Below are 27,736 nucleotides of genomic sequence, written 5' to 3'. Positions count from 1 at the left end.
TGATTAATTCTCCGTTCTCTATTTAGCATGACGCTGACTTCACTTTGGGTACACAGATTAGGCTATAGTCATACACTGTAAATAGGGATTAAATCAGTGTAGTTACTTATAGCATATACTAACAGCTCTGGAAATTTTTGAATTTTTTACTTAATTGACAAATGATTTTATTTTAAAGCCAGTGGAGAAGCCAGTTGAGCATCACTTTTGGTATGTGTGTTATTGTCTTAATGTCAGAAAGTGCAAGAAAAGAGACTAACAGTGCCACTATGAAGTACTTTTTGTTTAAAATGCTATGTTTAAAATTCTAAAATCTTCTATTATAAAGATGAACTCTTCACTGAGATTCATGAATAGATTAGATTCAAGAGTAACTACTTTTTAATCTCAATAGACATCTGAAAAGAGTGATTTTCAGCAGTTATTCCTGACCTGAATTTTCAAATATTTACATTATTGAAAGTAATCTAAACTGGATATAGTATTACAAATTTTAAATCCCAATATGAAGACTGTTAAGAAACCTTAAGAATTTAAAGATTATGCAGTTATAACCAATTCTGATATGTGAATCTCCTGATTCTAAGGTAAATATTAAGGTTAAACCTGTTGAAGTTTCCTGTAGAGAAATCTTCAGTATGACAAGTATTTTCATCTGACTTGCCCAGCCAAGGTGAATTTGATTGAGACATTTGATGTTTAGGGTGAACATCGTGAGTTCTGTTACATTAATAGATCTGTTTTCAGTCAAAAAGTATTGAAGTAAGCAGTCTAATGACCAACACCTTACTTTTCTTGGGTGGTAATTTATAATACAGTGAAATACTATACATATATTTGCTAAAGTTTAAAAGCTTTAGCATTCTGTATTTGTACTGTGTTTAAATTACACAAATAGCCAGAATAGCTACAGACATAACCTGTCATAGCCAAAATTCTGTGGTGTCTTTTTCAAGTGTCTCTCTCTTACCTGGGCTACCTGAAAACCAAGGAAATAATTGAATTCTTCTTTCTGTTGCCAGAATATTTAAGTCATTTAAAGTAATTTTCATTCTATGAAAATACTTCCTCTTTGAAACAGGTAGTAGGAGGAAAGATGACTGAATCAGGTCGACTCTGCGCATTTATCACCAAAGTTAAAAAAGGAAGCTTAGCTGATACAGTGGGGCATCTTAGACCAGGTATGTATCTACTATAGATCTATACTGATGACTTGCTTTTCTGAAGGTGATAACAAGCGAGTGAGTTTAATTAGATGTGAAATTATGTTAAATGGGTGTGAACTGCTGCAGAATTCAAGCTGACATTCAATTACTAGATTATTGACATTACTGCTTTTGTGAAATATACAAATTCTCATGTTGTTAAAAATCATATTTTAACATTTTTATTCATGTTTTTATACTCAAAATAATATTCCACTGACGTCCTGCCCAGTCGTTTTGTAGTGTATATTTTATTTAGAGCAAACCAAGCTATTACAAATGTGCGAACAGAATCAGCTCAGCTAAGAAACTGCTTCTATCCCAACAAGCAAACCATGGATTGCTAGATTGGAGAATGTGCAAGAAATATTAACTATTAACATAAAAACTATCTGAACCTTAAATACTAAACTTGTAGAGGTAAATGAATCTTCAAAATCGTAAGTTGTTGAGATATGGTGTTTTAAAGATCTGCATTTTCTAAAGAGCATGTTGGGATTTCTGTAATCCACAGCTGCTAAATCGAGTAAGGGCTATATCTAATTCAATAGGGGTCCTGCTGATGATATTATCATTTCACTGAACTTTACATATTTCAATCTAAGCTGCAGAAAACCTTTAATACTCAGGATTTTTCTGTACAAAGGACTCCAAACTTGTTCTATAACACAGGTTTCACAATTCAGTAAACTGACAGTAAAAGGGCTTAAATAGTCATTGTAAGTACAGTTCACAGAAGATGTCGTAAGCAGTGTGTTATTACTGAAATTATAGGTGATGAAGTATTAGAATGGAACGGAAGGCTACTACAAGGAGCCACCTTTGAGGAGGTGTATAACATAATTTTAGAATCCAAACCTGAGCCACAAGTGGAGCTTGTCGTTTCAAGACCAATAGGGTAAGTAATTTCATAAATTTTTGTATTAAATATGATAAAAGTGTTGCTAAATTTCACTTTTAAGGCAGAGCATATCGAACAGATTCATAAACATTGTAAACAGTAAAACTGTATGCAAAATTCTGTAAACCAGAAGCATAGCTAGAATGATAGATCACGCCAGTAAGTAGAAAGAGCTGGTGTGAAATCCTGTCTTCTCTGACAGTCCCAGGCATTACCTGCTAATATGGTCAAAAATAGGTTCCCTTCTGTGGTTGTTTAGTTGGTAATGCAGCCTATATTGGCCCTGAAACTGTGGTTATACTCTTTATTGTTGCAATTCTTGATTAATAACTTGACTCTTGATTTTTGTTTCTCCATTCCTGTTTTTATATAAATATATAAAATGATATATTCATATTTGGTTTATGAACTGATGATGAACTCTATTTACTGAGAATCTGCAGTGTAGAATTTTGCCCAAAATATAGTATGCTAATGACAATCAATATGCTTCGGAAAGTCTCTAATCCACATTCTCATCATCTTCATCTATGAAATCTATTAAATTATTGCTTGTTATCTAATACAGAACATATCTGAATGAATAGCTAGCACTAGTGCTCATCTAAACTGTGTGGCACTTTTTCTTTGGTGCTTTACATTGTCCAGTTTTCTTAACTTACCTCTCAATGTCTAAACTTAAATTTTTCTTGCATAGCAATAGGGCATTTCTAGTTGCTTTGTTGTATTAGACTGTGAATACTTCCCCTTCTTCATCTGTTCTTTTTCTTCCAAGTTCCTACAGCTTACAGTCACATCGATCCTTTTTTTACTTCTCCATTGGAAGTTCCATAGCTGATCATACCAGGGCTGTGAAGAGGGGGATGCTTATCACTGAATTTGAAGATGCTTACAGTTGTTAAGAATTTTCTCTTTTCCCCCACAGAATTATTATGATGTATATGACACAACTGGACAGGGTGCTAGGTCATCTCATCTAAGCTCCCTTTTCCTCATGAGGTTGGACCAGATGGTCTTTCAAGATCCCTTCCAACCTTGGCTGTTCTATGATTCTATAATTATAATTAATTATAATTAATAAATATATTTATCCCTTTATTTTGTATAAGATGCACAGAATTATCTTACCTTCATACGAGAAAGCATGGGTAACACAACAACTAAAAATTAAGAAGTACTAAAAAAATCTAGAACCATATAATCTGAGGATGAAATTTCAGTGAGGATAATTTGTTATGGGTTCAGCTATAATAGGAACTTAACATGTTTGACACATCAGGAACTTACTGTGTAGGAACTTAATGTGGTTTGACAATTTTAAATGAACTTGATAATAACAAAAACTGCTTTATCTTGTCAGAGAGATGAGAGGTTATCTCCTACATACATACTGAATTGCAAACCCTTTAGGGTAAAGGCTGTATCATCTGTCTTATCCTTAAAAACCTTTGAATAACGTGGGAGTTGTAGGTATAATAGTAATGCTAAGGGACAGACTACATTGCTAGAAGAATATTGTCTCAGAAAAGGAAATTTCAATTTCATTTCATACAGGTGTAAGATCTTTCATAGTTTCTCTCAAACAGACGTTTATAGCAAAAGTTTCAAGGAACTGCTTACATTTTGAAGATATTTGGTTTTTTTCTCTTTCTGCATTCTCTTCATTGTGCGAAACCTCCTGTATTCTTTCCTGTGCTTTTATATTTACTGTCTGTTGTTTACCTTCCTTATCATCATGTCTTCTGTTATGTTACCATGTGCTCCACTTGCTGTCACTAAAGCAGCTCATCTATAATTCCTTAAAGAAAGTGATGTGGGCTCTCAAGAGGCCTTCTTCAGCATTAACTGCTTGCCACATAGTGTGAAGAACTGAACCAGATCAGGGCTAAAATAGTTGTTCTGTGTACTTGATTCCCAGTGTCTTTCTGCATTAGATGTATAAGAGGGTTTTCACCTCCAAAACTCCAGTTACTAATCTAAATGGGTTTATAACTGAAGTCTCAGTGATGAATACTTTCTGTGAGTTGGTAAGGTTTTAGATTCTGGTTAGATATATGTAACTTTTTGGATTTTGATATTAACAATATAACTTCAGAAATGTTTTTCATGAGATTTGAGCTGATGAATTGGAAATACCATATTATCTTCTCAGTTTAGGAGATTTCTGGTCGTACTCAAATAGACTATAGAAATTAATGTCATATGCTTGCCCAAGGAAACATAACACCATAGGTCTGTTTTCTGCCCCAGGGAATAAAGTTTCAATGTATTTAAAATCATTAAAAGTTCAGATTTACCAGACGTCTGAAGTGATAATTATTTTTATTAGAATAATTGATGCCCACTTGAAGGATTTCACTTTTGTATTTGAGGTATATCCTATTACTTATAAAGAGAGTCTCTTGATGGTCTCACAGCATTGCACTAACTCATGCCAGAAATCTTCAGACAGTTACTAGCAATTAACTTAGTTGAAAAAGATAATAATAAATAACCTGTTGTCATATCCTGATATTCTGAATACAAAACCGAATTCCAGTAAACATGATTGTTGGTTCTTCATTTTATTATGGGCTGACTGCTATGAAAACTGAAGATGGCAAGTTAAGCCGATAAAGGAAGATAAAATGGAAAGCTCCTTTAAAAAAAAAGATCATACAATTTTGGCATGCAATTTATCCCTTTTTCTATCTTAAAATAAAAATTGATGGCCAAGTTGCTATTCTGTGTGAGCTGGCTGTCTCTTATACGCAAGAACTTATCTATTTTCTGCTTTCTAATTCTCAGAAACAGTTATTTTAAAATGCATGTTATTTTCATAGTTACTACTGTTTTGAATTTGGAAGGAACGATGCATTGTGTTTTATTAATTATTCTATACAATCTGCTTGCAATGGAACATATCTTAAAATGTAAAGAGATGCCTAAAAGTACTTCTGCTTCTCCTACATCTGTTTATCTCAGTCAGAGTTCCTTGTAAGAAATACCATTCATGCTATTGTGAAATACTGGGATCTGTATGCTTTAGGAACATAAATGATAGTGTTCAAAGCTTTCAAGTTTATTGTTTTAGCTATCTATAGAAAACTCATATTCAATCTGTTCACAATGATACATGTTTTCAAGGTTTTCTTCTCAAAGTCACATGATAGAAATACTTTTTTAAAATTACAGGTTAGGTTCTGGAGTGTATTTCTGAGTAAAGTAATAGGCGAGTATTGGGTTCCTTTATAAATTCTACAGATATCAAATATGCAAACTTAAATATTTACTTCTTCAGTAGCCCTTGCAAGGTTCCGGCAAGTTTTGCTAACTAAAAACAGAGACAGTGATTTTTTCTTGTCTACAGTGGACAGTTACACCAGTTGCATGCCTTCTGATTAATTTGAATTCTTGGGTACTGTGCATCAATTCAGTTGGAAAGATTCCTCAATCTGCTTAGTAAAGCTATCTTTCTAGTAAGTCTTGAAAAAAGTTTGGAAACGGTATACCAAAAAGGAACTAGATAAGTTTTATTTATATATAATGCAGACTCTTTTTTTCATTGTATGGGCCAGTAGATACCACTGAAAGCATTTTTAACTTTCCCTTACTTTTCACATACCTTTGTGGTGGGTTGACCTTGGCTGGCCGCCAGATGCCCACCCAGCCACTCTCTCCCTCCTCCTTCTCAGCAGGACAGGGGGAGAAAATAAGACAGAAAAGCTCATGGGTCAAGATAAGGATGGGGAGATCACTCAGCAGTTACTGTCATGGGCAAAACAGGCTCCACGTGGGGAAGATTAATTTCATTTATTAGGAATTAGTAACAGAATAGGATAGTGAGAAGTAAAACCAAAAATAAAACCACCTTCCCCTCACCTCGCTTCTTCCCAGGCTCAACTTCACTCCTTTGTTCCTGACTCTTCTACCTCCCCCCCACCGAGCGGCGCAGAGGGATGGGGAAGGGGGGTTGCGGTCAGTCCTCCTCCTTCTTCTCTGACCTTGGTGTCAGCGGCATTTTCTCTCTCACTTTTTTCGCTCACTCCTCACACTGTCATGTGGTGTTTTTATCCTTTCTTAAATATGTTATCACAGAGGCACCACCACCTTGGCTGATGGGCTCAGCTGTGCCCTGCAGTGGGTCTGCTGGAGCCGACAGGAACCGGCTGGAACCGGCTGTGTCCGGCACGGGGCAGCCCCGGCCCCTCCTCACAGAGGCCGCCCTGCAGCCCCCAAGCTGCCCGAACCTGGGCACTGACACCCAATGCAACCTTGAAGAAACCAACTGCACTGAAACACACATCATGATTTTAAATATTGTTCTTGCTGTGACTCAGAGCTGAAGCTCTTCATCTTGCCTGGTTTTGCTCAAATACCTCCAAAATGCTTTATTAGCATATTGATAGTTTTTATTAGCATACAGTAATGTTTGCCCCTCATAGGAAGAATATGTTCTTTGGGGCGTGGGTGGACATAATGAGGTACTTAGTCATTGCAACTGAGTGCTTTAAAATTACATAGCTGTACACACAATTTAATACAGGTGATGCAACATCTCATATATATGCAAGCATGCAATTTTGCCAAATGAAATTGCTCACCTTAGTTACGGAAAAGGTAAGATTGTCCAAATTTGGGGTTCAAGGACAGTAAAGGACATATTGGGATAGCCATTATTGGCAGTCTAGTATGTTTGAGTGAGGGTCCAATAAATTTAATTAATGTATAATGTCATAATAAAGTCTACTACTCACAGTTTTTAGTCTACCATTAACTCTGAGATTGTTCTTTTTTTTTATTTACTGAATTATTTTATTTGTGACTGTGCAGCCTCTCTCCTGCATTCACCAAACCACTTGTTCTGTAAGCTTTAGTTTGCCACTGAAATTATTTATACTGGGTAAAAAATAAATCTTTCCCATGGGTGAAGAGAGTCAGCAGATCATACACCTTTCTTGAGGCATTCCATGGTGGCTTGAGAAGTGTTATAGTCTAACTGAAATTTGAATATGCTTGCTAGATAAAGGATCAGCCTGTCTTAATTTTCCTGATTTCAGGGACATTCCCAGAATACCTGACAGCACACATGCACAGCTGGAGTCCAGTAAGTTTCAATTGTGGGGTAGGAAAATCTTCTCTCTCTTTTATGTAAGCACAAATAGATTGAAAAATGTCATCTACAGTCAGTATAGCTGTCATCTCTTTGTCCGTATTTGTCTCAGTATGTCATCTTACTGTATTATCTATCTACCTTTGTTTAATAATAAACTATCAAAAGTCAGGATATTTTGATTTAGGCTTGACATTTGGTTATAAGCTTAGGCTATTTTTGACTGAAAAGAAAAGCATAATTCTAACTCATATACAAGAACATTAAGAGTAATTTTTAATTTCCTGTTTTATTGTCTTGCATTTCAGTTGAACCTTATAAACTAAAAATGGGGATGAAATGTTCTTTATTTACAACCTGAGAGATAGCTACTTTGAAATCAGAATACTTCTACTTTATTAGAAACATTCAGCACTCTTTAAATCAGTTAAACCAGTATTTCATGTGGGGAAAAATTACTTGTTCTTTGGCTTAGATCTGATAAGATGGATTTCAGCCTGGAGTTATTTTTTATCATTGTTTTAGAACTCTTTTGTAATAGAAGCCATGAATAAATGCAGTGGCATAAACTTGATTATAATAATATGAAAAACTCCTCCAATAAGTTTTCACTGATCATCCAAGTCTTAAAATAAAATCCATTTTATGTTTTGTGAGATGTGGAATGTCTTTTGTATTTATAAAAATACTTTACTTTTACTTTATGTTTTATATGTCAAAACTTGCCCCCTGACAGTTTGCAGACCTTGTAGATTTGAAACAAAATACACAAAAAACATTATGTGCATCTTGATATTTTTGTAAAAATCTAGTTAAAAATTAGTCTGATTGTACAAAATAGTAAGTGCCCTTCAGAAGACTGAATTCCTTTGACCACAGTAAAGTATTACGTTACTATTTAGGAATTTTGGGCCTTCAACTTACTGACATAATTACAGTCGGAAATATCTGAATAAACTATTTTTCATTCTATATGCTTCAGATGACATTTTGCAGCTATAATAAGCTTGGAAAGCTTTTGATTGCATCTGAGCACCAAAAGATTGAGTATCATTATTTGGTAATTTTAAATAGATAAAAAAGTGATATTTATCACAACTTTATTGTATGTTTGGTTATATTTGTACAATTTTTCTTTAAAGAACATTGTGAAAAATGCATAAGTGCTACTATTTATAAAATATTTTTATTTATAATTACAGGTTCTAGTTCATTTGAATCTCAAAAAATGGACCGACCTTCTATTTCAGTGACTTCTCCTATGAGTCCTGGCATGTTAAGAGATGTTCCGCAGTTCTTGTCTGGACAACTTTCAGTATGTAAACATTTCATTAATATTGGTGTTGTGCTTTTTGCAACATATAAAACTCTCACTGCATAGTGCAAGCTACCTCTAACATAAATTTCTTGTTAAACTAGCTAAATTGTTTGGTTAATGCTACATATCTCAGTGTAGGCAGGGCCATAGTTTCATAAGGACATTCCATTTTATTAGCTTTTGGAAATTTTATATATATATGTATATTTATCTAGTAAGCTAGACTGGTAGAGTCAAATTTTCAGAAAGGCCTAATCTTGGCCTGCAGTTATGTTTGCGCTGTTGAGTGTATACACTTTTTCAACTGTAACTCTTCCATGTACAGTTGGTACATTTTATTACCTGTGTGCTTGGACATTAATATTGCTTATTTCTTTTGCACTAGCTTTCATATATACCTTTGCCCAGATATCCCTTTGATTGTTTACTAATGTTGTATTCTTTGTACCAGTGTTATTCACTTTTGTTATTCACTCTCATTGAGAACAAAGTTCATTACCTGCATGTTTTCTTTAAAAGGGTAATTTTTTGTACTAAACTGAAGAACTTGGGTTTTGTACGCCTTTTTGTGTCATTTACAACGCCAAAGTGTGATTTTTCAAAAGTGCGCAGTTGTGCGCTGGTACATGTTGAAAAGGAAAGGAAAATTGAATGGAAGCAGTGCAAAACTGGTGTTAAACAAGTTTGAAAATGTCACATTCATATTTCTTCCAAGTTGTTTATGTTAAGATAATGAGTGCGCCATAAAAATATGCATAAAATCTAAGCAGACTGTTTATAGTTCTCACAGAAATGGTTTATGGTGTTCATAGAGGAGAGGAAGAAATATTTTTGTTTGTTCAGCAGCCGTGTTGGCTCCATTTTGCAATGCATGAGACGTTATTTGTTTTGCTCATCAGACCAGCCATCTACAATATATAATTTTTAATTTTCTGTAACTGTTGTACTTAACTACTTTGAAAGACTTAATCCTTTGGATAAATGGAGAACTAGAAATCTTGACTGTAGAGTACAGAATGCTTTGCACAAAATACAATGACAAGGGAACATGAACATGAACATGAACTGTCAAAATATACAGACCAAGGTTTCTAAAAAACAATTTAGTTTTATGAGACAGCAAAAATTGTTGATAGTGGAAACAGGGGGGGAAAGAAATATCTTTTGGCTAAACCTCATAAAAGATTAGTCTGTCAAAAGGTTTTGGTTCCTAGCTCCCAGCATGAAATTCAGATCCAGAGTTAGCTGCTCAGACATCCAATGCACAGACACTGTGGAATGATGATCCAAATAGGAACCACACAGAACTGACTTCCTCACTTTCTCAGTTTCAGAAACAAAATCTTCAGGAGTTTAAGATCAGGATTTATTAGCAAAGTCAGTAATTCTGTTGATTTTGTGGTTTGAGAGGATATCGCAGTTTGAGGTGAATAAGAATAGTATCAGGAGATTTAGAGGTATATTCTAATTTACTGAGAATAACAGAATTCACAAGGTTTTATGTCTCAGAATGGCATATATATTCAGTGTTTAACTGAAGTGTTCCTATTTTTAATTATTTTTTGTTTGTTTCAAGATATAAATGATTTTATTAATAAGTTTATAGCATTTCTTTCCATCTAAGGAAACCAAATAATTTTAGGAGACATTTAAAGATCTTTCCTACATTTGTCCTCTTTGTACTCCCTTATATACTGTATGCAGTTACATACAATACTCCCTACTACACAATATCCTTGTTTCCCTCAGGGAGCAGTTGATATCTGAGAACACACAGCTCCAGTTGACTGACACTGAAGTCAGAAATGCTCAGTAACTCTCTAAATTAAAGTCACACTGTCTCAATGTAGACTCCTAACATCAGTAGACAGTTTGAAAATTTGGACACCTATCTTACCTCACCAGCTAAAGAAAAGTTGGAAATAGCTGTATTTCATGTTATCGTGTTAATGGCACAAGCCAGCTCCTGCTGCTGTTGGCTCAAGGCTTTGGGAGGCTAGGACTAAACCTTTTGCTTTGTGAGGAAGGGTGGCTGTCACAATGTCTGAATATGGTGTGGATGATAGCAACGTGGCACCTAACTAGGCACATTGAAATGTGTAGACTAAAATATATTTTTAAAAAAAGATTAAGACAAATTAAGTATTCTACAGGAATAGTTTTTTTCAAAACAGTAAATATCTGTAGTTTCTTTTTGATCTGATATTTTAAGTTTGTTTGGAAAAATCACAAATTTTTTTTACTTTTCAAATTTGGGGGTTTATGTGTCTTGAAGGTAGTGCAATGAATAGTTTTTCCTTCACTTTTTAAAATTTTGGTTTCTCATTTTATGTCTTTAAAACATTTTGAAACTTTGGAACAGTTAGTGAAAAAAACAACTCTTTGTAGAGTTGGAGATGTTTTGAAAAGTTAGAATGGACTATGAGGTTTTCTAATCTTGGACCTTTAGCAAAGGTGAAGGAATAGGGAAAAATTGAATTTTAAAAATCTCCTCAAGTTCCAAAAAATATTTTAGTTTGAACACTACAAAATGGATGAGCTTCAGTATTTTGGTTTTCCATGTTTTTAATCAGCTCTTTTCTGACAGAACAGTTGATGGAACACTCATTCATTCCAAATAGCTGAGTAAGGTGGAAATGGAAGGAAATACTAAATTCCGAATGTAATTGGAAAGGTGCTCTTTATGGTGAGTGCCTAGGCGGGAGAATAACTGCAGAGCCCGGGCGGTAGATGGGGAGAGGATGCTGTTCTTTTTGGAAGTGGAGGGTCCGTTGATATTCTGGGCAATGGTGGCTGAATTCAGACAGGTGTGGTGAATCTGAGGGAATGGATGATATGCAAGATTTTGGAAGTGTTTTCTGTATTTTCTGTACTTTCAGATGATATCATGTAGTCCTGATGGGCCGCTGTTAGGGGAGCTGTAGTTAATAGGCTGTGAAATAGAAGAGTTGCGGGCAGAAGTGGAGATACCTACAGTTTGGGTGGAGGTCTGAAGTATTTGAATAAATACTTGGATATATGCATCCTTATTCAGACAGCGCTACAGATCCTTCAAGGGTTTTTGTATTAATGGTGTTTTGGAATGTATTTCTTTACATTCAGTATGGTTTTAGCCAGTTTAGCTGCAGCGATGACTCCCTACTATTCAGGGATATCTGTCTGTTCAGTGTTTTCCTCTTTATCAGCATTGGTCTGCGTACCTGTTTTCTTCTGTTGAGGTTACAGTGACACTCCAGAGCTGGCTAATAGGATTTCCCCTGAAGCAAACCATCTCACATAGATAGGAAATATTATTTCCATTAATAATTATTCTGCCCAAATACATATTTAATTGAACAAATTATATGCAGCTACAGTAAATTATTGTGTGTTATAATTTACTAAGGTATATAAATAATTTACCTGTATTCTGTGCAGTTTATTTTGTGGCATTTTTGATCCACATTGTTCTTTCAGGGGAGTATCTGACTGTTATTGCAATTATTGTTTTATTATTATTTGCTTTGCCTGGTTCCTGTTTCTGTGGTTTTTCACTGGTTTGTTTTTCCTTTAATATAATTTTGAAAAAGTCGGTATTCTTTGTGTGTTGGTGCTCTTCGCTTCATTACTGCATTCTGGCTACTTTTTCAATACTGCATGTAAGGTATAACTTGGAATGTTTTTGCAAGAGTTAGGTTTAGAGACTGATAATATGACTAGAAGACCGCCTAAATGGATACAGGTATAAAATTATATTTCATTTTTGTACTGGTGGAAATTCTAACAGAAAAGGGATGTCATTTATAAAATTAATCTATTTCCTTGTACAGCTGAATCACAGAACCACTTCAGTAGATTTTCCATACATGTTCAGTTTATAACGCAATAGAAATATGGTGTATTAATTATAGCTGTATTATCTGTAGCATATTAGAAATCAGATATTGTACATTGTGAAGAACATAATATGTCAGCATATTGGGGGGATGAGGTCAAGTATGAGACATGCTCCCCTTCCCCCTTTCACCTTTTCCTTTTCTCCTTTCTTTTCTCCCCTTTCTACCTCTACACAAGTAAATTGCTGTTGCTCTTAACATCGAAACCTGGAAAGGTCTAGGTAGTGCACACAATGTGCTTATTGCCCTCCATTTTCCAAGGCAGAATATGGCAGATGAGGGTCCTTGGTGCATGGTGGGAGATATACTATCCCTTTTAGGATTATGATATTCTGGAATATCTGTATTTCTCATGTAATACAGAGCAGAAGCAAGCTGAAGATCTACTTTTATTGTACATGAGTAGGTCACATTCTAGCACCCATACATTGGGCTATGCAGTACTGCCTGTGCGGAGTAGGGCGCAGTGCGCAGCTGCTGCACCTCGCAGAGCACAGGAGCACATCAGGCAAAACCCATGTTCCACACTGTCAAATTTTCTTATATATCCTCTTGCTTTGGTGTGATAACAGATGACTTCACACATTTTATGCAACAGATTTCTCCAGCATCTGTGCATGCCAAGTAAGCAAGGAGGGTGGCAGAACCATCATCGCACTGCCTATCTCCATACTTTGGGTACATTTCTTACAGAAGTGAATACTGAGTAGTAGCTTCTTTCCGTCACTTTGAAACAGATCGGTAATCTCAGGAAAAGCGAGCAGGGAGGTAAAGGAGATTCAAGTCTGTCAGATTGCTGTGGTTGTTGTGACCTACTCCCATGCTCCTGTTCCCCATTCACTGGCCTTCTGAGGTATCAACATGTGCTCCTGTTCCTGTGCATTCCCCATACTTGGTACCCTTTCTGTGCCACTCCATTAGCTGTTGCCCTAAGCTGAAGATTGAGAGTGGTTGGTTGGAGTTTGTAGCTAGTCCAGAAACTTAGGGGTGTTGTCTGTACTGATGTAGTCTTGATATAGCCACTGGAAGCCACAAGGTTGTATGTGGTCTGAAGTGTTACATCACAAAAATAAGTTATAAATGCATCTATGTGTGCAGTGCAACTACTAAGTTTGCTAAATGCTCTAGATCCCATTTCATGCAAGGGTTTTCTGTATATACCATATGTCATTTCTGTCATTATTGCTGGAGAATTGAAATACATTGATTGTACCTTCCCCTGTCTAATGCTAATTCCAGATAGCACTAACTTTCTTTTAATAATTTTTAAAGTATTTAGGAGGGCTTTTTATAGAAATGCCTCTTAAAGTTGCAGAAAAGAGAAAACCTTTTACTTTACTTGCTTTACTCTAGAAAGCAACCAAAGCTGTCAGTGCGTGAACGGTACTTGTTTCTGTCTCTGGATATCCTGAAAGAGATGATCAAGCTGAACTTATGTTTCCTACCCCACTTTTAAATCACACTTTGTTGACCTGCTCCTTTTGTTAATGTTATTTCTGAATCTATTTGAAATGTTATCTGTAGACCTGTAAAGTGAAATCCTTGCTCCTGGGGAATCAGTGGCAAAATTCCTGCTGACTTCCCTAAGGCCAGAATTTCCATCACAGGATTTTGATATGATTTGGTAACAGATTTGGAGATTTAATTTATGCATTGCATTAAAATACTTTGTGTTAGATAAATATGTCGTTGGTGTAAAACTGTGTTTAAAGTAATAGTTGTGTGTCTTTGTTTTTACTTTTGGTCTTTTAGTTTCCAGCGTGTTGTCCTTTTTGGTTTTGTTTTATTGCTTTTTCTTTAATTTTGCTTACCAGAGCCAAAGCCTTAGTAGAAGAACAACGCCTTTTGTTCCTAGGGTTCAGGTAAAGACTTCGTCTGCCTGACAGAAACTAAAGTTGTGTTTTTTTCTTTTGTTTGGTATGGAAAATGCATAGTAGGAAAACGTTACATTATAGTCCGTTTTCCCATATTTTTAGTGTGTTGCTTTAAACCATATTAACAAGTTTCATGTCATCTTGTGAGCAGCTTGTAAAATTCTGCATGGGGGTTAAAATATTAAATTAAAATTTAAAGAGACAACTAGTTTTTGCTTTCTGTTTACTCAATATTAAACTCATACAGGTTTCAATAGCGATGATGGTTATGCATCCCACATACAAAATGTGTGTACTGTTTAAGCAATAAATAATTTTGTGCTTGAGATCATTATATAAAGAAGAATGTCTCTTTAAATCATTCATTATCATTACTTAACACATCCTTTTTTGCATTTTCCAAGTAATAGTAGCACCTTGAGTGGAAGACAGGCAAAAAATTTGTACCTTGTTTAAAGAAACAAATTTCTTGTATATGAAACTTGGTTCTTGCATTTTAAAAGTACATCAAAATATTGAAATAAAAAATGAATTCTCCCATCGTGTTACTGAATTTATTTAGCTTTGATATTCTGTTTAGGTACAAGTTGTTTGCCTTTTTGCATTAGGAAATTCCTAAGGTATTGTAGATTAATGCAAAAGTAGGTTGTACTAATATGTTACAATGCTTATCTTGCTTTGCTGCATGTTTTTCAGTTTTTTGTAAATAGAATATTATCGGCTTTTCTTACAAAATATCTTTATGGAGATGTTAATCTTTTGTGTGGGAGCTGTATAAATGTTTCTCTTGTTTGATCAATTGCTCAAGGAAAGGTGTAAAGAATGATCTAAATGATCAGAATGAGATGACTAAATTTCATATTGAAATGGAAAAAAAATCACATATATATATTTATAAAGGAATTCTAAATAAGACTAGGAAATGGTTTGGTTATGACTCATATTTGACAATTTCTTCCACAATATATTTCCCAAAAGTAGTCCTTACAACTGCTTAAATGTAAATTCAAAATAAAAAAATCTAAGAAAAAAATTGAGATTAAAAAAGTAATGTCTTGATAGTATTGTTTTAGGTTAATATATTATTATGTGCTACTGACATAAACTGGCTTTGTATTAAAAATTTAAAACGTCCTTTATCATGATTAAGAAAGCTGGCTTCTGCTCATGGCAATGAAATCAAAGAAGGGTACAAATTCAATCACAAGTTGTTAAGTAGTGCATAAAGGTAAATATTGTATATGACATAAGTAGTCTTCTAATATTTATTTTCTTTTTAGATATGTGCAAAATAAATTAAGAAATGATATGACAATTGATTGTTCGACTTAAAAAGGAAACATCTGCCTGAAACCTGCATGTTTCATGAGATACTGTAATGTAGAAGTGACATGTAGTAGTTCCTTATTTTAATCACATTATATAAAAGAAAGAAATAGCCATAAAATTTGCCAGTTCTACTTAGACTAATATCCTCTAATGAAAAAAAAAAAAAATTACTTTGATCAAATGATTATGGTAGTCATTTAAGAAAATAAAACAAGTGTAATGCTTGATAGAGAATATCCAGCAAGAGGTGAAAGTGTATGAGGCTTAGTCTCTCACCTCTGGTTGGATTATTTTTGATATTGTAGATAAGAATTGTCTTTAGCCCCAGTTTTGTTTCTGCACAATGTGCAGTCATTGTGGACCTCTCTAACAGTTTTTTGCAGAGCTCAGTAACAGTCAAAGCTAAACATAATGTTTGTGACAAGAGTTCCTGAAGAACTCAAACTTATGACCTTGGCAACATCTTTACAACTAGACTGAAACAAAAAGTCCCCCATCTGCCCACTTTCAGTAGGGATGGTAGGTAGTTTAAAATGGATTAATTTAAGATATGTTTACAATGAAGGCTGCAGAGAAGAACAGAAATTCTCCAGCTATCTTTAAACAAGGGTGTTAGAAGCAGTCCAGCAGCAGTGCAGAACTCTGGTTACTTTTTGGCATGAGAAATTAGCTAACTCAGAGCTTTGAGCTGTTGTTTATGGTTGTCAGGAAGTATACATTACATTGTGGGCTGTGGTATAGCTGTGTCTGTAGAATACCCTACAAGACTGAGGATCTCCAGACATTTCTGTTTATACCTGTTTGTTTCATTGGTCTCAAGAGGAAATGCACTTCTTTCTTTATTCTTGCTTGCATCTTCTTTACTTGTTGGTCTGAAACTGATCCTGGTGATAAAAGTCCCAGATTCTGGCACAAGTCCCTCTTCCACACTTCTCTCCATGTGATTCCTTTCATTTTCTAGCTCTTGTATCACTGGATGATTTAAACCCTATCATTGTTATTTTATTGGGAAGAAAAACACTCAATTTCCTTTTTTCCCTACCATGCACCCTTCTCCTGAACTTTTACTAGTTCTACAGTACTTGGAAAAGTGTGTATTTGTTTCCTGAACTTTCAGATTCAGTTTAGCATACCAGCAGTTTTCTAACTTACAGAGTGATACTTTGCAATATCTTTGAAGGGATTGATCTGTTCTTAAATTTGTGTTTTCCATGCAGTATCTCTTGATTACTTGGTGGAGCCTCCTTTTGAGCCAGAGTTGCCATGAAAACCCTGGGTTTTTTCTAACTTCAAAAATTTCAGACATGCTTTTTGCTTTAATACACAACATCAGTATTTTTGATCATGTATAAAAATATATGCATGCATCTATTTGGCATTATTGAAATCAAGTTGAAGGCACTAAAAAAGAAATTTTTAAAAGAAATGTAGATTAGGGCAGCCTAAATATCTCCATAATTTTCTGGCCTTCATATCCTAGAAACTCTTCAATTTGACAGCCTTTTCTTGTGTTTTTTTCCAGCATAGCAGACAGCAACTGAAGCAGACAGCAATAATAGTTTGGTTTAGCAACCCTCAGTAGTCAGGATTTGTTAGAGGTATGTTTAACAACACCCAAGGCTTACCTCAGCTACGCCGAAGACTTTAACACCTCAGGGCAGTTTCTGCATCTACATAAGCTTAAGTCCAAACAAAATGATTGCTGTAAGCATTTTTTAAAATCAACTGAGAATTTTTTTTTTTTTTCCAACAACAGATCCTGCTGGTGTATCTCTTGTTTCAGAATAATGCAAGAAAGAAAGAAAACTAGTATCTCAGTTTCAAAATGCTACACTAATAAACAGCTCTGTAGGTTACATGAAAAATTATAATGAACAACAGAAGAACAAAAATACCTGGCCAGCTGTCTTTCAAACCCAGTGATGTCTGAGTAGGCTGTGTTGGTAGAAATTAAGCTGCAGGGCAGGTGGTCTCTCCCAGTGGCACAAGTTTTATCTCTTTTCCATGAGATTCGTGAAGCAACACTTATATAACAAATAAACAAATGAAGTATAGCATAGAATTAAAAACTTCAAATATTTTCTGTTTTCAAATCTAAAATTATCACTTAAGATGTGGTGTGCCTGTGTGTGCTGTACACAAACCCACATTAGAATTGCACAGGTAAGCAAACAGTCAAGCATTCATGAGATAGGAATATAGGAAGTGGCAATAATAATAATATTATTTAGATTTTCATAACTAATCTCCCTTATGCATATGCGTTAGAGTATGGGTCCTAATTACATGATTACTTCTTTTCTAGAACTCTGACCTCAGTCAGTGCTTTGAATAAAATTTCTAGTTAAGATGAGATCTAAAATAAAAAGGATGAAATCTAGTAAACTGAATTTATGTGCTTAATTTATATTAAGCTAGCTTATGCTAGCTTCAAATAAGTCTGAGGTGCCTTGGGGAGGAGCTTAGACTTGTACAGTTGAAGGAAAGAACTAAGTACCTCGATATCTGCAGTGAGTGATCCAGCCCAAATAAAGGACACCTATCCCCATTAACTCTATTCAAAACTTAGGCTACTCCAGAGGGTGAGTCAATTCTCCAGAGGGAGGCATCGTCTTCTGAGGCTAGAGAGGACCAAGCAGGAATACTGGATACCTGCATCCTCACTTCTTAGAATGCAGCACCAGCAGTCAGCTTTTATATACTGTTCTATGTGTAGGAGACTCATTCCAGAAACAGGACATCTGTGGTTTAAGCCCTGTTTAGACTGAAGAGATTGAACCTGTCTCACAGAAAAGTGCCTTTATCATCAAGCTATTGCACATCCTTTTCTTCTCTGGAGTATGAAGTCTCATCTGAAGCTGAGATACTGTGTGGCTGGGAATATAAGTGTGTAGTGATAGCAAAGAAAGCTTAATTTTAGTGTAGCAGATTCCAGACCTGTTACCCAGGATGTATATTGATCCACTATTGGTTAAAAACAGAAAGAATCCTACAAAGCTGGGACCAGACCCTCATCTCTGCTTCCCGCTGATGACTAACTTCATCACCTGACTCAGAAGAGTTCTTGTTTCTTGCGCTCTGCATGGCAGGTATTCTTACCTGGAAGCCTGTCTCAAGGAGTGCAGCAGATTCACCACTCTATGGATGACAGACCATCTCACAATTTCAGGATGGACTGAGATTAGACGCCTGTTTGCCTGAACATAGGTTACAATGGAAGTTTAGTCAAGAATTAGGTGCATACCTGCCTAGGGAAGGAGCCTAGGGAAGGAAAGTATTATGAGTGTGTGTGTGGCAAATAAGTTTCTAGGACTTCAACACTAAGTGGAAGGTTCTTTAGAAAGCATTCAGGTTGGATCACTTTCTAAGTGAATTTTAGGTGCTTACATCCTAAACTATCTAGGTCGACGAAGTCCTATTCAAGAAGTTTTTTACAGGTGTTAACCTCCACGTTAGCATCAGCCAGTGTGGTTTTCCTGTGGTGTATTTTGTGTGTTGTAATTTTAGTCTTTCCTTTCCTTCATTGAGATTAGGATTGCATTGTTGCAGTTTCTTAGATGTTCTAAGCTTTTAAAAGTGCCATTCCTGCATGTGTTAAAAACTGCTGAATGGGGGGTTTGTAGATTCTGCTCTGTTAGTCAGCTGCTCAAGCCTTTCAGTGCTGAGCATGACACCTGTACATTCTTGTGGGACTTTCACCCTGTGGGTTGAATAATTAAATGTTCTTCACTTTTTGGTGTTAGAAGTCTTTTCTGCATACTACTCAACAAAGCTATAACAGAAAAAAATCATTTCCTCATCAGCTTGTTGTACGTGTACTATCCCATGTTTATTTCACAACATAAATTATCTATATATAATATGCTATGAGGTGTGGTAGGATTGTCCTGCCTTTATTGATTAAGAATTGAGAAACTATGATGAGAGTCTGAGACAACCAGGTTCTGTCCAGGCATAATACACACCTAAGACTTCAATTCCAACGCTATAGTTAGCACTACAAATCAGGCTCCAGGGTCTCATGCCAGCCCCCCAGAAAATGGAGAACATGTGATTTGTAAATACCTTTTGAAATGTTTTAAGGGATCTACCCCTCAATACACAAGAGCTCTGGGAAAGAGGAAGGGATGGAATCCAGTCCTCTTGGACTGCACCTGGCTGTCTTAAATGGCTGTCCTTTCTCTCCTTGTGAATAGAAAAGACAAGGTTCTTGTAGGAAAATACCATACCATCCAAATATTTTCATAATACTTATGCACAGGAGAGTCAGAATTAGATGAGTCCTATTCCCAAACTCATTTTCCATGTTCAGTATGCTAGTCTAAATCCTTTTTTCTCATTTTCCTTTCCAGTTTCCTGCCTTGAATTCTTGTCAGATTTTCTTTCATCCCAGTCTCTCTGTGCAAAATATTTTGTGCCAGTTACAGAATGGCTGGTTCTTTTTTCCACCTCATTCCATTTCTCTCAGTCTGCTTTTGCTGCTCTGTTTGTCTATGGTCCCTGACATTATTGGCTCCATTCTTCCTGTGTTTCAACAAGAAGCATCCTGTATCCTTTACTTTTCCAGTAATTCTAAAGCAGTTTCTGATTTGTCCTTTCCTTCTTCTAACCCCATGAGAATGCAATCCTGTCCTCCCCTCCATGGGGTTCTTTGTCCTTTCTCTCAATCCAAGTTTCTTCCTTTCTTGACTTCCTGGGTTACAAGTGCCTGTGCTGTATATTGGAGTGCTAGCAGTGTGCACACAGGGAAGAGAGAACCTTCTGGTCATAATTCTGCCTCCTGACCTTTCCTGTAACAAGCCAAATTGCAGGGAATTACAGGAAAAATATGCCAATCATGTACAAGTTTTTCCAAAATTTTTCAGAGCATCAAGAGAAAAGTAGAAGGTATAAGTCAATGCAAATTTCAAGTTCTTGTTCCAAAACACAGGTTTTAGAGCATCTCAAAGAAATGGTGTCAGGTGATTTAACTTTCTGCTTAGAGTCATTCTCCAAACATTTTGGCTGAAGTTTTCCTGCTAAAATCCAGTCTGAAACAAATATAGCAGAGAAATATTTAGCTTGAATATGAATGCATAATTCTGGTTATATTTTTGGCACCCATTTCTGGATTATCTCAACTTCGCTCAGTCACAGTTTGTGATTGTGTCTGGATCACAAATATATTGCATTCTGCTTAAACAAGGATAATTTTTCCCAAAAAAGCAGATGAAGAAGATTGTCTTCAGTGCTACTCCCCTCGGGGTGTGGGACTAGCCACGTCTGTCCTTTGCTCAAGGACTCCCAAGGAGTATCATTTAGTGTCAGAGAACATTTAATTTAACTTGCCCTTCAGAGGTCATTAAAGCTTTGCTTTGGACTCATACAGTTGGTGCAAAGCATTCTACTTGTGATCTGTAGCTGGATGAAGATATGTACACTCCAGATAATTCTCAGTTTAGAAAAAATACTGACAAAGCCCCTTGCTTTGCAGGAATGTAGGAACAACATCTAGAACTCTCTTGAATCTAATGTATTAAGGTTAATTTCTCTCACGCAGTTTTCTGCTTTAGTAGCCACAGAACCCTTTAACTGTTGGTACCAGAAACCTATAAAGTCAGTAGTAGGACCAACAGCATGATAATAGAGGACAGGTATCCTCCCCTTTTTAATATCCATTCAAACACTGCTGGTTAGTGGCTACAGGAGTTGCAAGATCTAAAGTAATGGAGAAGGAAGAAATACGCTGACATCATTGATTGAGTTGGTGTATCTTAGTGTAATCTCACTGAAATATTAGGAACGGCAGAAAGCTAAATCAGCCTCTTGCTGGTGGGTGAAAAGTCTTGAGAATTGCATCAAGACCTTTCTTTAAGTAACTGAAATGCTGAAGATGAGGAGCTATGAAAGCAGATGGAGACCTTGTCTCTGAAATGATGTGAGATGGGCTCCACAGAAAGTGCCCCTTCCCCTGGTTATGTTTACCTTAGCTAGGGTATACTCGTGCCTAAAGGTGCACTGCTTGGTTAGGTGTGGAGTTAGGCATTTTCCTCTTTGATTCCCTTAAGTTCAGGCAGGGTCAGTGTTTCCTTTAAATGTCCTAGTTTGTCCTCTGTCTCAGGCAAACTCCCCATGAAGAGAGCCTCCTCTGTCAGCTGTAGTTAATGATACTGTAGTGGTACCACCACATAATGACTCCCTGGCTATTTGGAAAGCTTTGTTTTGTCCTAACTGCACCATTTCCCCCTTCCACAGTGAGTGCTCTAAAGCAGGTATATCCTCTCCTTGAATAAGTTATTTGCAGCTATAGTATTCAAACTGAAATTGCTAAATAGCACCTTCTAATGACTGTAGTAAAAAAGGATAGCAGACCAAGTCTAAGACTGATTAATAATAATTTCTACAGATGAGTAATAGTAGTTTTGGCCTTGTTGTTGCTGAGTTGGACTGTGAAGAGGGTTGCACTACTGAGCCTTCCTCTCTTACAGTTCCTGGAGGGCTTATATGATTTCAGTACGAGTCTCTGCATATTGAAAAACATTTAGAGATTTGAAATATTTATGGTCTTATCCCATAGTCTTTCCAGCACAACAGGACATGAAAAATTCATTCATTTATTATGCATAAACTCCTTAGAAATGTATATATATGAATACCATACATCAGTAATGCAAGTAATGTCACCACCAAGAGAGGATAATCTAACCAGAGCACCATGTGAAAAACAATTAGTATGAAATAATGTACTTGTTGTATAGGGTTTTTAAAAAAAAGTCACTCCTGGTACATGCTGAAGCTATTACAGTATTAATTTATTTTTATGCTTTGTTATAAATACAAAGTAGAACATGATATTTTCTGTTTAAGTAAGCGATATAAGTAAAAGCTTATGAGCAAAATTAATTTTAAGAATTAATATGCTACTTTCTTGTAGAAATGAGTTCACTAATTAATATTTTCTCATTACAGATAAAACTGTGGTATGACAAGGTTGGTCATCAGTTAATAGTGACAATATTGGGAGCAAAGGATCTTCCTTCAAGGGAAGATGGGAGGCCAAGGAATCCTTATGTTAAAATTTACTTTCTTCCAGACAGAAGGTAGGGTGAACACAAAGGCAAGGAACCTTTGAATACGAATTAGTCTGATACTCAGATGGCACGCACAGCTGAGTTTACTGGTTATACATATACAGAAAAATCTTAGAGTTTGGAGTTTCTTTATTGAACATGCTATGTAACAGCAATGTGTCTTTGAACACTAAACACAAACTCACTTTCACTAGATATTTTATTAAATACTCAATAGAAAAGGAAAGGTAAACGTACATCATTACATGGGGATCTGTTATTTGCAAAGAATGTTGTTAGTGTTTTATAATGCCCTTATTTCCTATGACAGTTATTCCTGTCTAGTGCAAGGAAAAGGCTACAAAGTTAGGTTCACAGATTTCTGGACTGATCAGTCCAGCAGTTTGGTCTGCCCCACCTTTACACAGCAAAGCAGGAACAGGTTTGGCATCTGAAACCCATAGATTTCACGTCACAGTATAAGTGAGTTAAGGCTGAAGGGGACTCAGTTGAGATTTACCAAATGCACCTTGAAAACTTCCCCTAAAGCACAGGAATGATATTAATCTGGACTGGCATTATATATGCATTTAGGGAAAATTATACTGTGGTAAGGACCCTTATTCCTGAATAGCTCCTTCATTTTTTAGTCCATGATTTTCTTCCATTTCAACGTAGGTGGTGGGAAGAACAGCAAAGGGGATAATGTGTTCCCCAGTTGATTTTTTTATTGGTATTTCCTCAGTTTGTATCAGTAGGGGAACATGTTTAGCTTGATTTTGTAGCGTGTCAACCAAATAATTCAAAGATTTAACCTGACTCAGTATATAAAAGATTGACCAGTGGATTGCTGGTAAAATAGGATGTAACTTTACATTTTTACATTCTTTGCTTTTCCTAATAGCTAAACTGGGGGGATGCTAACTATCTCCAGTACCAATTGACTTCAGCAGGAATTAAAGCTATTCAGTATTTCGGAAGACAGTGCTTTTCCACTTTAATTGTATACCATATGCTGACAATAAAATTTTCTGTGACTGCATAATTTGCTGTGTCATTGATGACAAAAAGTTCTTGGATGGATTGTCTTGGGCTCAGCAATATTTGAACTGTTGGACTAGATTCTTAGTTTATTCAAATTGCTGTAGTATGTTTGGAGATGCTGAAGCTGTGCTAAACTGAGAATCAGGTCTGCTTAAATTATTTTACCTGCTTTTTCAATATTAATAAAGCTACCAAAAATGTCTGTGTTCAGAAAGCTTCATGATGTAAGTTGTAATAACTAAAAATACATAGAAGAAAAATACTTAAATACTTTCAAGTATACAGATACAAAAAGTTACATAACATTAAATTTTATTATGCTATACTGGTGTTTCCCATTTATGTGAAGTATTCAGAACTTTTTCTTTAATTATTATATGTGTTTTCTATCACTTATATAAGAATCAGCAGTTTGTCTTATTGAATTGTGTTTTTTTTCTGATGTGCAAATTCGTTTTCCTTTCCTTAGAGGTAAAAGCTAAGTAAACAACAATGTATTTCTTGTGTAGTAGAAGGAAACGTGCTGGAAGTAAAATACACTGAAGTAAGTCAAGTGTTTAATTAGATGAAGATACTGAACTCTCTTTGATTAAACAAATTTCATTGGAAAAGCTTGTCCAATGTAACTTACTTCAGGTCTCAAGGGTAAACAAATCTTTAGTATAATAGAAATAATTACATTATTTGTTTTAACAATGTGTCTAAAAATCTTATTTCTTAGTTAATATTTTGATCCAGCTTCTAAGTAACAGTTTGAAAATACAATAACTATATTACAGTTGCAAGTATTAGCACACAGACAGTATCTGCATTGCCATATTAAAAAATCCACATAAATTAGTACCACAGCTGCATTATGCATCAATCGGCAGGTTTAAAATTAAGCATTGTTATGAGAACTCTTGTCAGTATTCTCAGTAGAAGTAGCGTGGGTGTTTTCCAGCGAAACTTGTTTCCATCAGAAAATATTCTTTCAAGCAGAAATATTCTGCAAAACACATTGCTTTCAACAACACCCTGGAGCCAGAGCCAGGAGTTCCATGGTAGCCTTGTGTGGAGACCCCACTGGGCCAACCTTATAGTGGAGATCCACCTTCAACCTGGGTAGTTCCTTGGGGTGACCCAAAGGATTTTGGGAGCTGTTTTGAGAACACTGGTCCTTTAAGTGTTGCTGGAAAAAGACATGTAACTCATTCTCAGGGCTTCTCGTTTCCCAGCTGTGGAGCCCTTAGTCAGGAAAACCCTGCAGAGAAGGTCCCGCACTGCCTGCAGCTCCCTGACCACTCCTTCATGTGGGCCAGCTGCTCCCTCCTGCTCTGCAGTTTAAGAGTTGGCCACTGGAGGACTGGAAGCTTGAGTGAACCACCTGGCTCGTTCATCTGATATGCAGATTTTTGCTATGCCCAATGTTGTCTGCATACGTGTTCTACTGTCAAACTATGCCGCATGGAAATCCCATTTCCAGAAGTATATTTTGCTTTATAAAATGCTGTTTCCAAAACAAACATATTAAAACATTTCTGTTTTTCAGGGAACTTCTTAAAATTGGACTTGGCACATGAACTGGAAATCAACTAACTTGAGTTTTTAATATGAAGTTATGAATTATCCTCAATATATGTGCTGAACTTTATTTTATCATAAAGAACTAATCCTGACATAGATTATAGTGCCCATACAAAATGTACTGCTGATTTAAGATTTCCTACTTTCCATGATATACTTATTACAGTATAACGGTCTTCTGAACATTTTTAATATTTAATTGTTTTTTGCAGTGATAAAAATAAAAGAAGAACAAAAACAGTAAAGAAAACATTGGAACCTAAGTGGAATCAGACATTCATTTATTCTCCAGTTCATCGGAGAGAGTTTAGAGAACGAATGTTAGAAATTACTCTTTGGGACCAAGCACGAGTTCGAGAGGAAGAAAGTGAATTTTTAGGAGAGGTATACAATTATTGGTACTTATTATAAAGATACAGTTGCTCACATATTCATGTCTATTCATGTATTTTTGAAAAAAAGATTAAATATAGCAAAGCAAGACTTTTTTAAATTGTTGTATTTGTCCTTATTTCACTTAGTAGTAAACAAATAGTGATCTTGCAATTATCACATAGTACTGATATGAGATTCTTTCTGTTTGTTCTGTTTTAGTAACATCATGCACATGGTTTCTCAATTTCTTTTAGAACTGTTCGTTAAAATCCATATTATCCGTAGTTGTATTTTACCAAAATGTTGGAATGTTGCTGACTAACTTGCTACAAGATATTTGAATGCTGTAAAGGTTGTCATAAGGTAATAAAGGTTTTGTGAAAGATTTTTGGTATATTTAGTGTTGTAAAAGGCACAGGAACTCCTTTCATATTAAATGCAAGATTTTTATAAAACTTCAGACAGAGTCCTTAACAATAAGAGAATAATAGAATAAAATTTATGAACATACCTATTTTAAAATATTGTTATGTAATGCTTTCCTACTTTTAACCATTTTTTCTTTTTTAGATTCTTATTGAGTTAGAGACGGCATTACTAGACGATGAACCTCACTGGTACAAACTTCAAACGCATGATGTCTCCTCATTGCCACTTCCCCATCCCTCACCATATTTGCCACGCAGACAACTCCATGGCGAGAGTCCCACACGGAGGTTACAAAGTAGGTTGTTAGCTTTACACACTGTATATAGTTCATTTGAATTAATGTGTGAAGTATATTAAATTCTTGCAGATGGGAAGCTGACAGAATTTGTGTGTTCATTTGTAGCTGTTTTGAATTAGGTCTTTTATGATTACTGATGAGAGTCTGACGTGCTACAAATGGTAATACTGAACACTGTGCAATACACCAGTTTTTTCTTATGAGACTACCTAGTTCAGATCCTGCGCTTGAGCAAATTATCTTGGTCTTTTGCAATGTGCTGTTTTTATCTTGAAGTCCTATCTTCTATATTATGTTTATAATTTCATTGTTTATCCAAAAGTGAATGTGTAGTACCTTTCTCTTTAGCTTATACTTCTTAAAAATAAAGTGACCTGTATATAACATCATATGTAGCTAAATTAATACCATGGCCTGTTGCCTTGTTTTTATACTATTTTATGTAGTTACATTCACAAATTCAATTTCTCTTAAAATTCTGTTTTGTAGAGTTTGGTATACTTGATCCACAGTAGTTTGATGTTATCAGTAGATATTTTGAAAATAGGGTATATACAATATGCTAATAAAAATAGGTACATAAGAATAAAACAATAAAGGGTGAAAATCTGTTTCCTTAATACTTCATTGTTTCTCTAGTTTAACTGCTCAGTACTGTCAATGACTTAAAGCTATCCTTCACAGATTTCGTATGTTCTATGTGGATTTGCTATTAAATAATCCTCTGTATATTAGTATTTCAAGTAGTTGGCAGTTTTTGTGTCTGTGCACTGGATATTGAGAAGGATTAAAATGCTCCATATCATAATATTCTGAGATAGATACATTAACAGAGAGTTACAGTGCATAGCCTTCAAGCTGTAAGATTATACTTATCCACAAAAGGAGGAAAGAAATGATAGTTAACAGGTAAAGAGTTCTGTTTCAATTCAGTCCTCTTCAGTCTTCTCAATTACCATGAATATTGTTTGAGTAAAGTTTTAAAATTATTTTTCTTCTATATTTTCTGCCATCTTGTAACATATTTTAGGAAGTTAAATTTTGCATATAAAATTACTTTTACAGACCAGTTGAACTTTTCAGCATCTCTTTGTATGTAAAGTTAGCGAAATTTTGGTTTTCAGGAAATATTTAGTCCTGCAAACAAACCCTCTTTGTTTATAGTAATTCCTGTCTGTGCAATAAATAACTGCCATGAAGAATGAATAAAACAGTAACTGCTTTATTTTGGAAAAGATTGTCAAATGAACAATGTCAAATTAACAAATGTCAATTTTTTTTTTTAAAAGATTTAGTCAAATACTTGACTAAAGATCTGTTCAATGATACTGACTCAAAATTTGAAAGTCAATAAGTTTTTTCTAATACTAATACTAAAGCT

At 35.4% G+C, this 27,736-nt stretch overlaps 1 protein-coding gene across 41 annotated transcripts in view; it reads left to right on the top strand.

Annotated features, from left to right (window-relative positions):
- Positions 1 to 27,736, top strand: part of RIMS2 (regulating synaptic membrane exocytosis 2) — a 515,547-nt gene that overhangs the window by 278,622 nt on the left and 209,189 nt on the right. For 22 of the 41 annotated variants that reach the window (XM_076329298.1, XM_076329297.1, XM_076329296.1 and 19 more), the window contains 7 exons: positions 1,082 to 1,181; positions 1,980 to 2,103; positions 7,146 to 7,192; positions 8,401 to 8,513; positions 22,543 to 22,673; positions 25,466 to 25,637; positions 26,199 to 26,352. In XM_076329298.1, coding sequence (XP_076185413.1) covers positions 1,082 to 1,181; positions 1,980 to 2,103; positions 7,146 to 7,192; positions 8,401 to 8,513; positions 22,543 to 22,673; positions 25,466 to 25,637; positions 26,199 to 26,352 — 841 coding nt within the window. Of the gene's footprint in view, positions 1 to 1,081; positions 1,182 to 1,979; positions 2,104 to 7,145; positions 7,193 to 8,400; positions 8,514 to 14,205; positions 14,254 to 22,542; positions 22,674 to 25,465; positions 25,638 to 26,198; positions 26,353 to 27,736 lie in introns of all 41 variants that reach the window. The other 19 variants (XM_076329271.1, XM_076329285.1, XM_076329287.1 and 16 more) reach the window with 1 other exon arrangement.

Source organism: Aptenodytes patagonicus, chromosome 2 (assembly GCF_965638725.1).
Source record: "Aptenodytes patagonicus chromosome 2, bAptPat1.pri.cur, whole genome shotgun sequence".
Classification (NCBI taxonomy): Eukaryota; Metazoa; Chordata; class Aves; order Sphenisciformes; family Spheniscidae; genus Aptenodytes; species Aptenodytes patagonicus.
The sequence above is the reverse complement of the archived record's forward strand: the minus strand, read 5'-3'. Positions and strand labels throughout refer to the sequence as shown.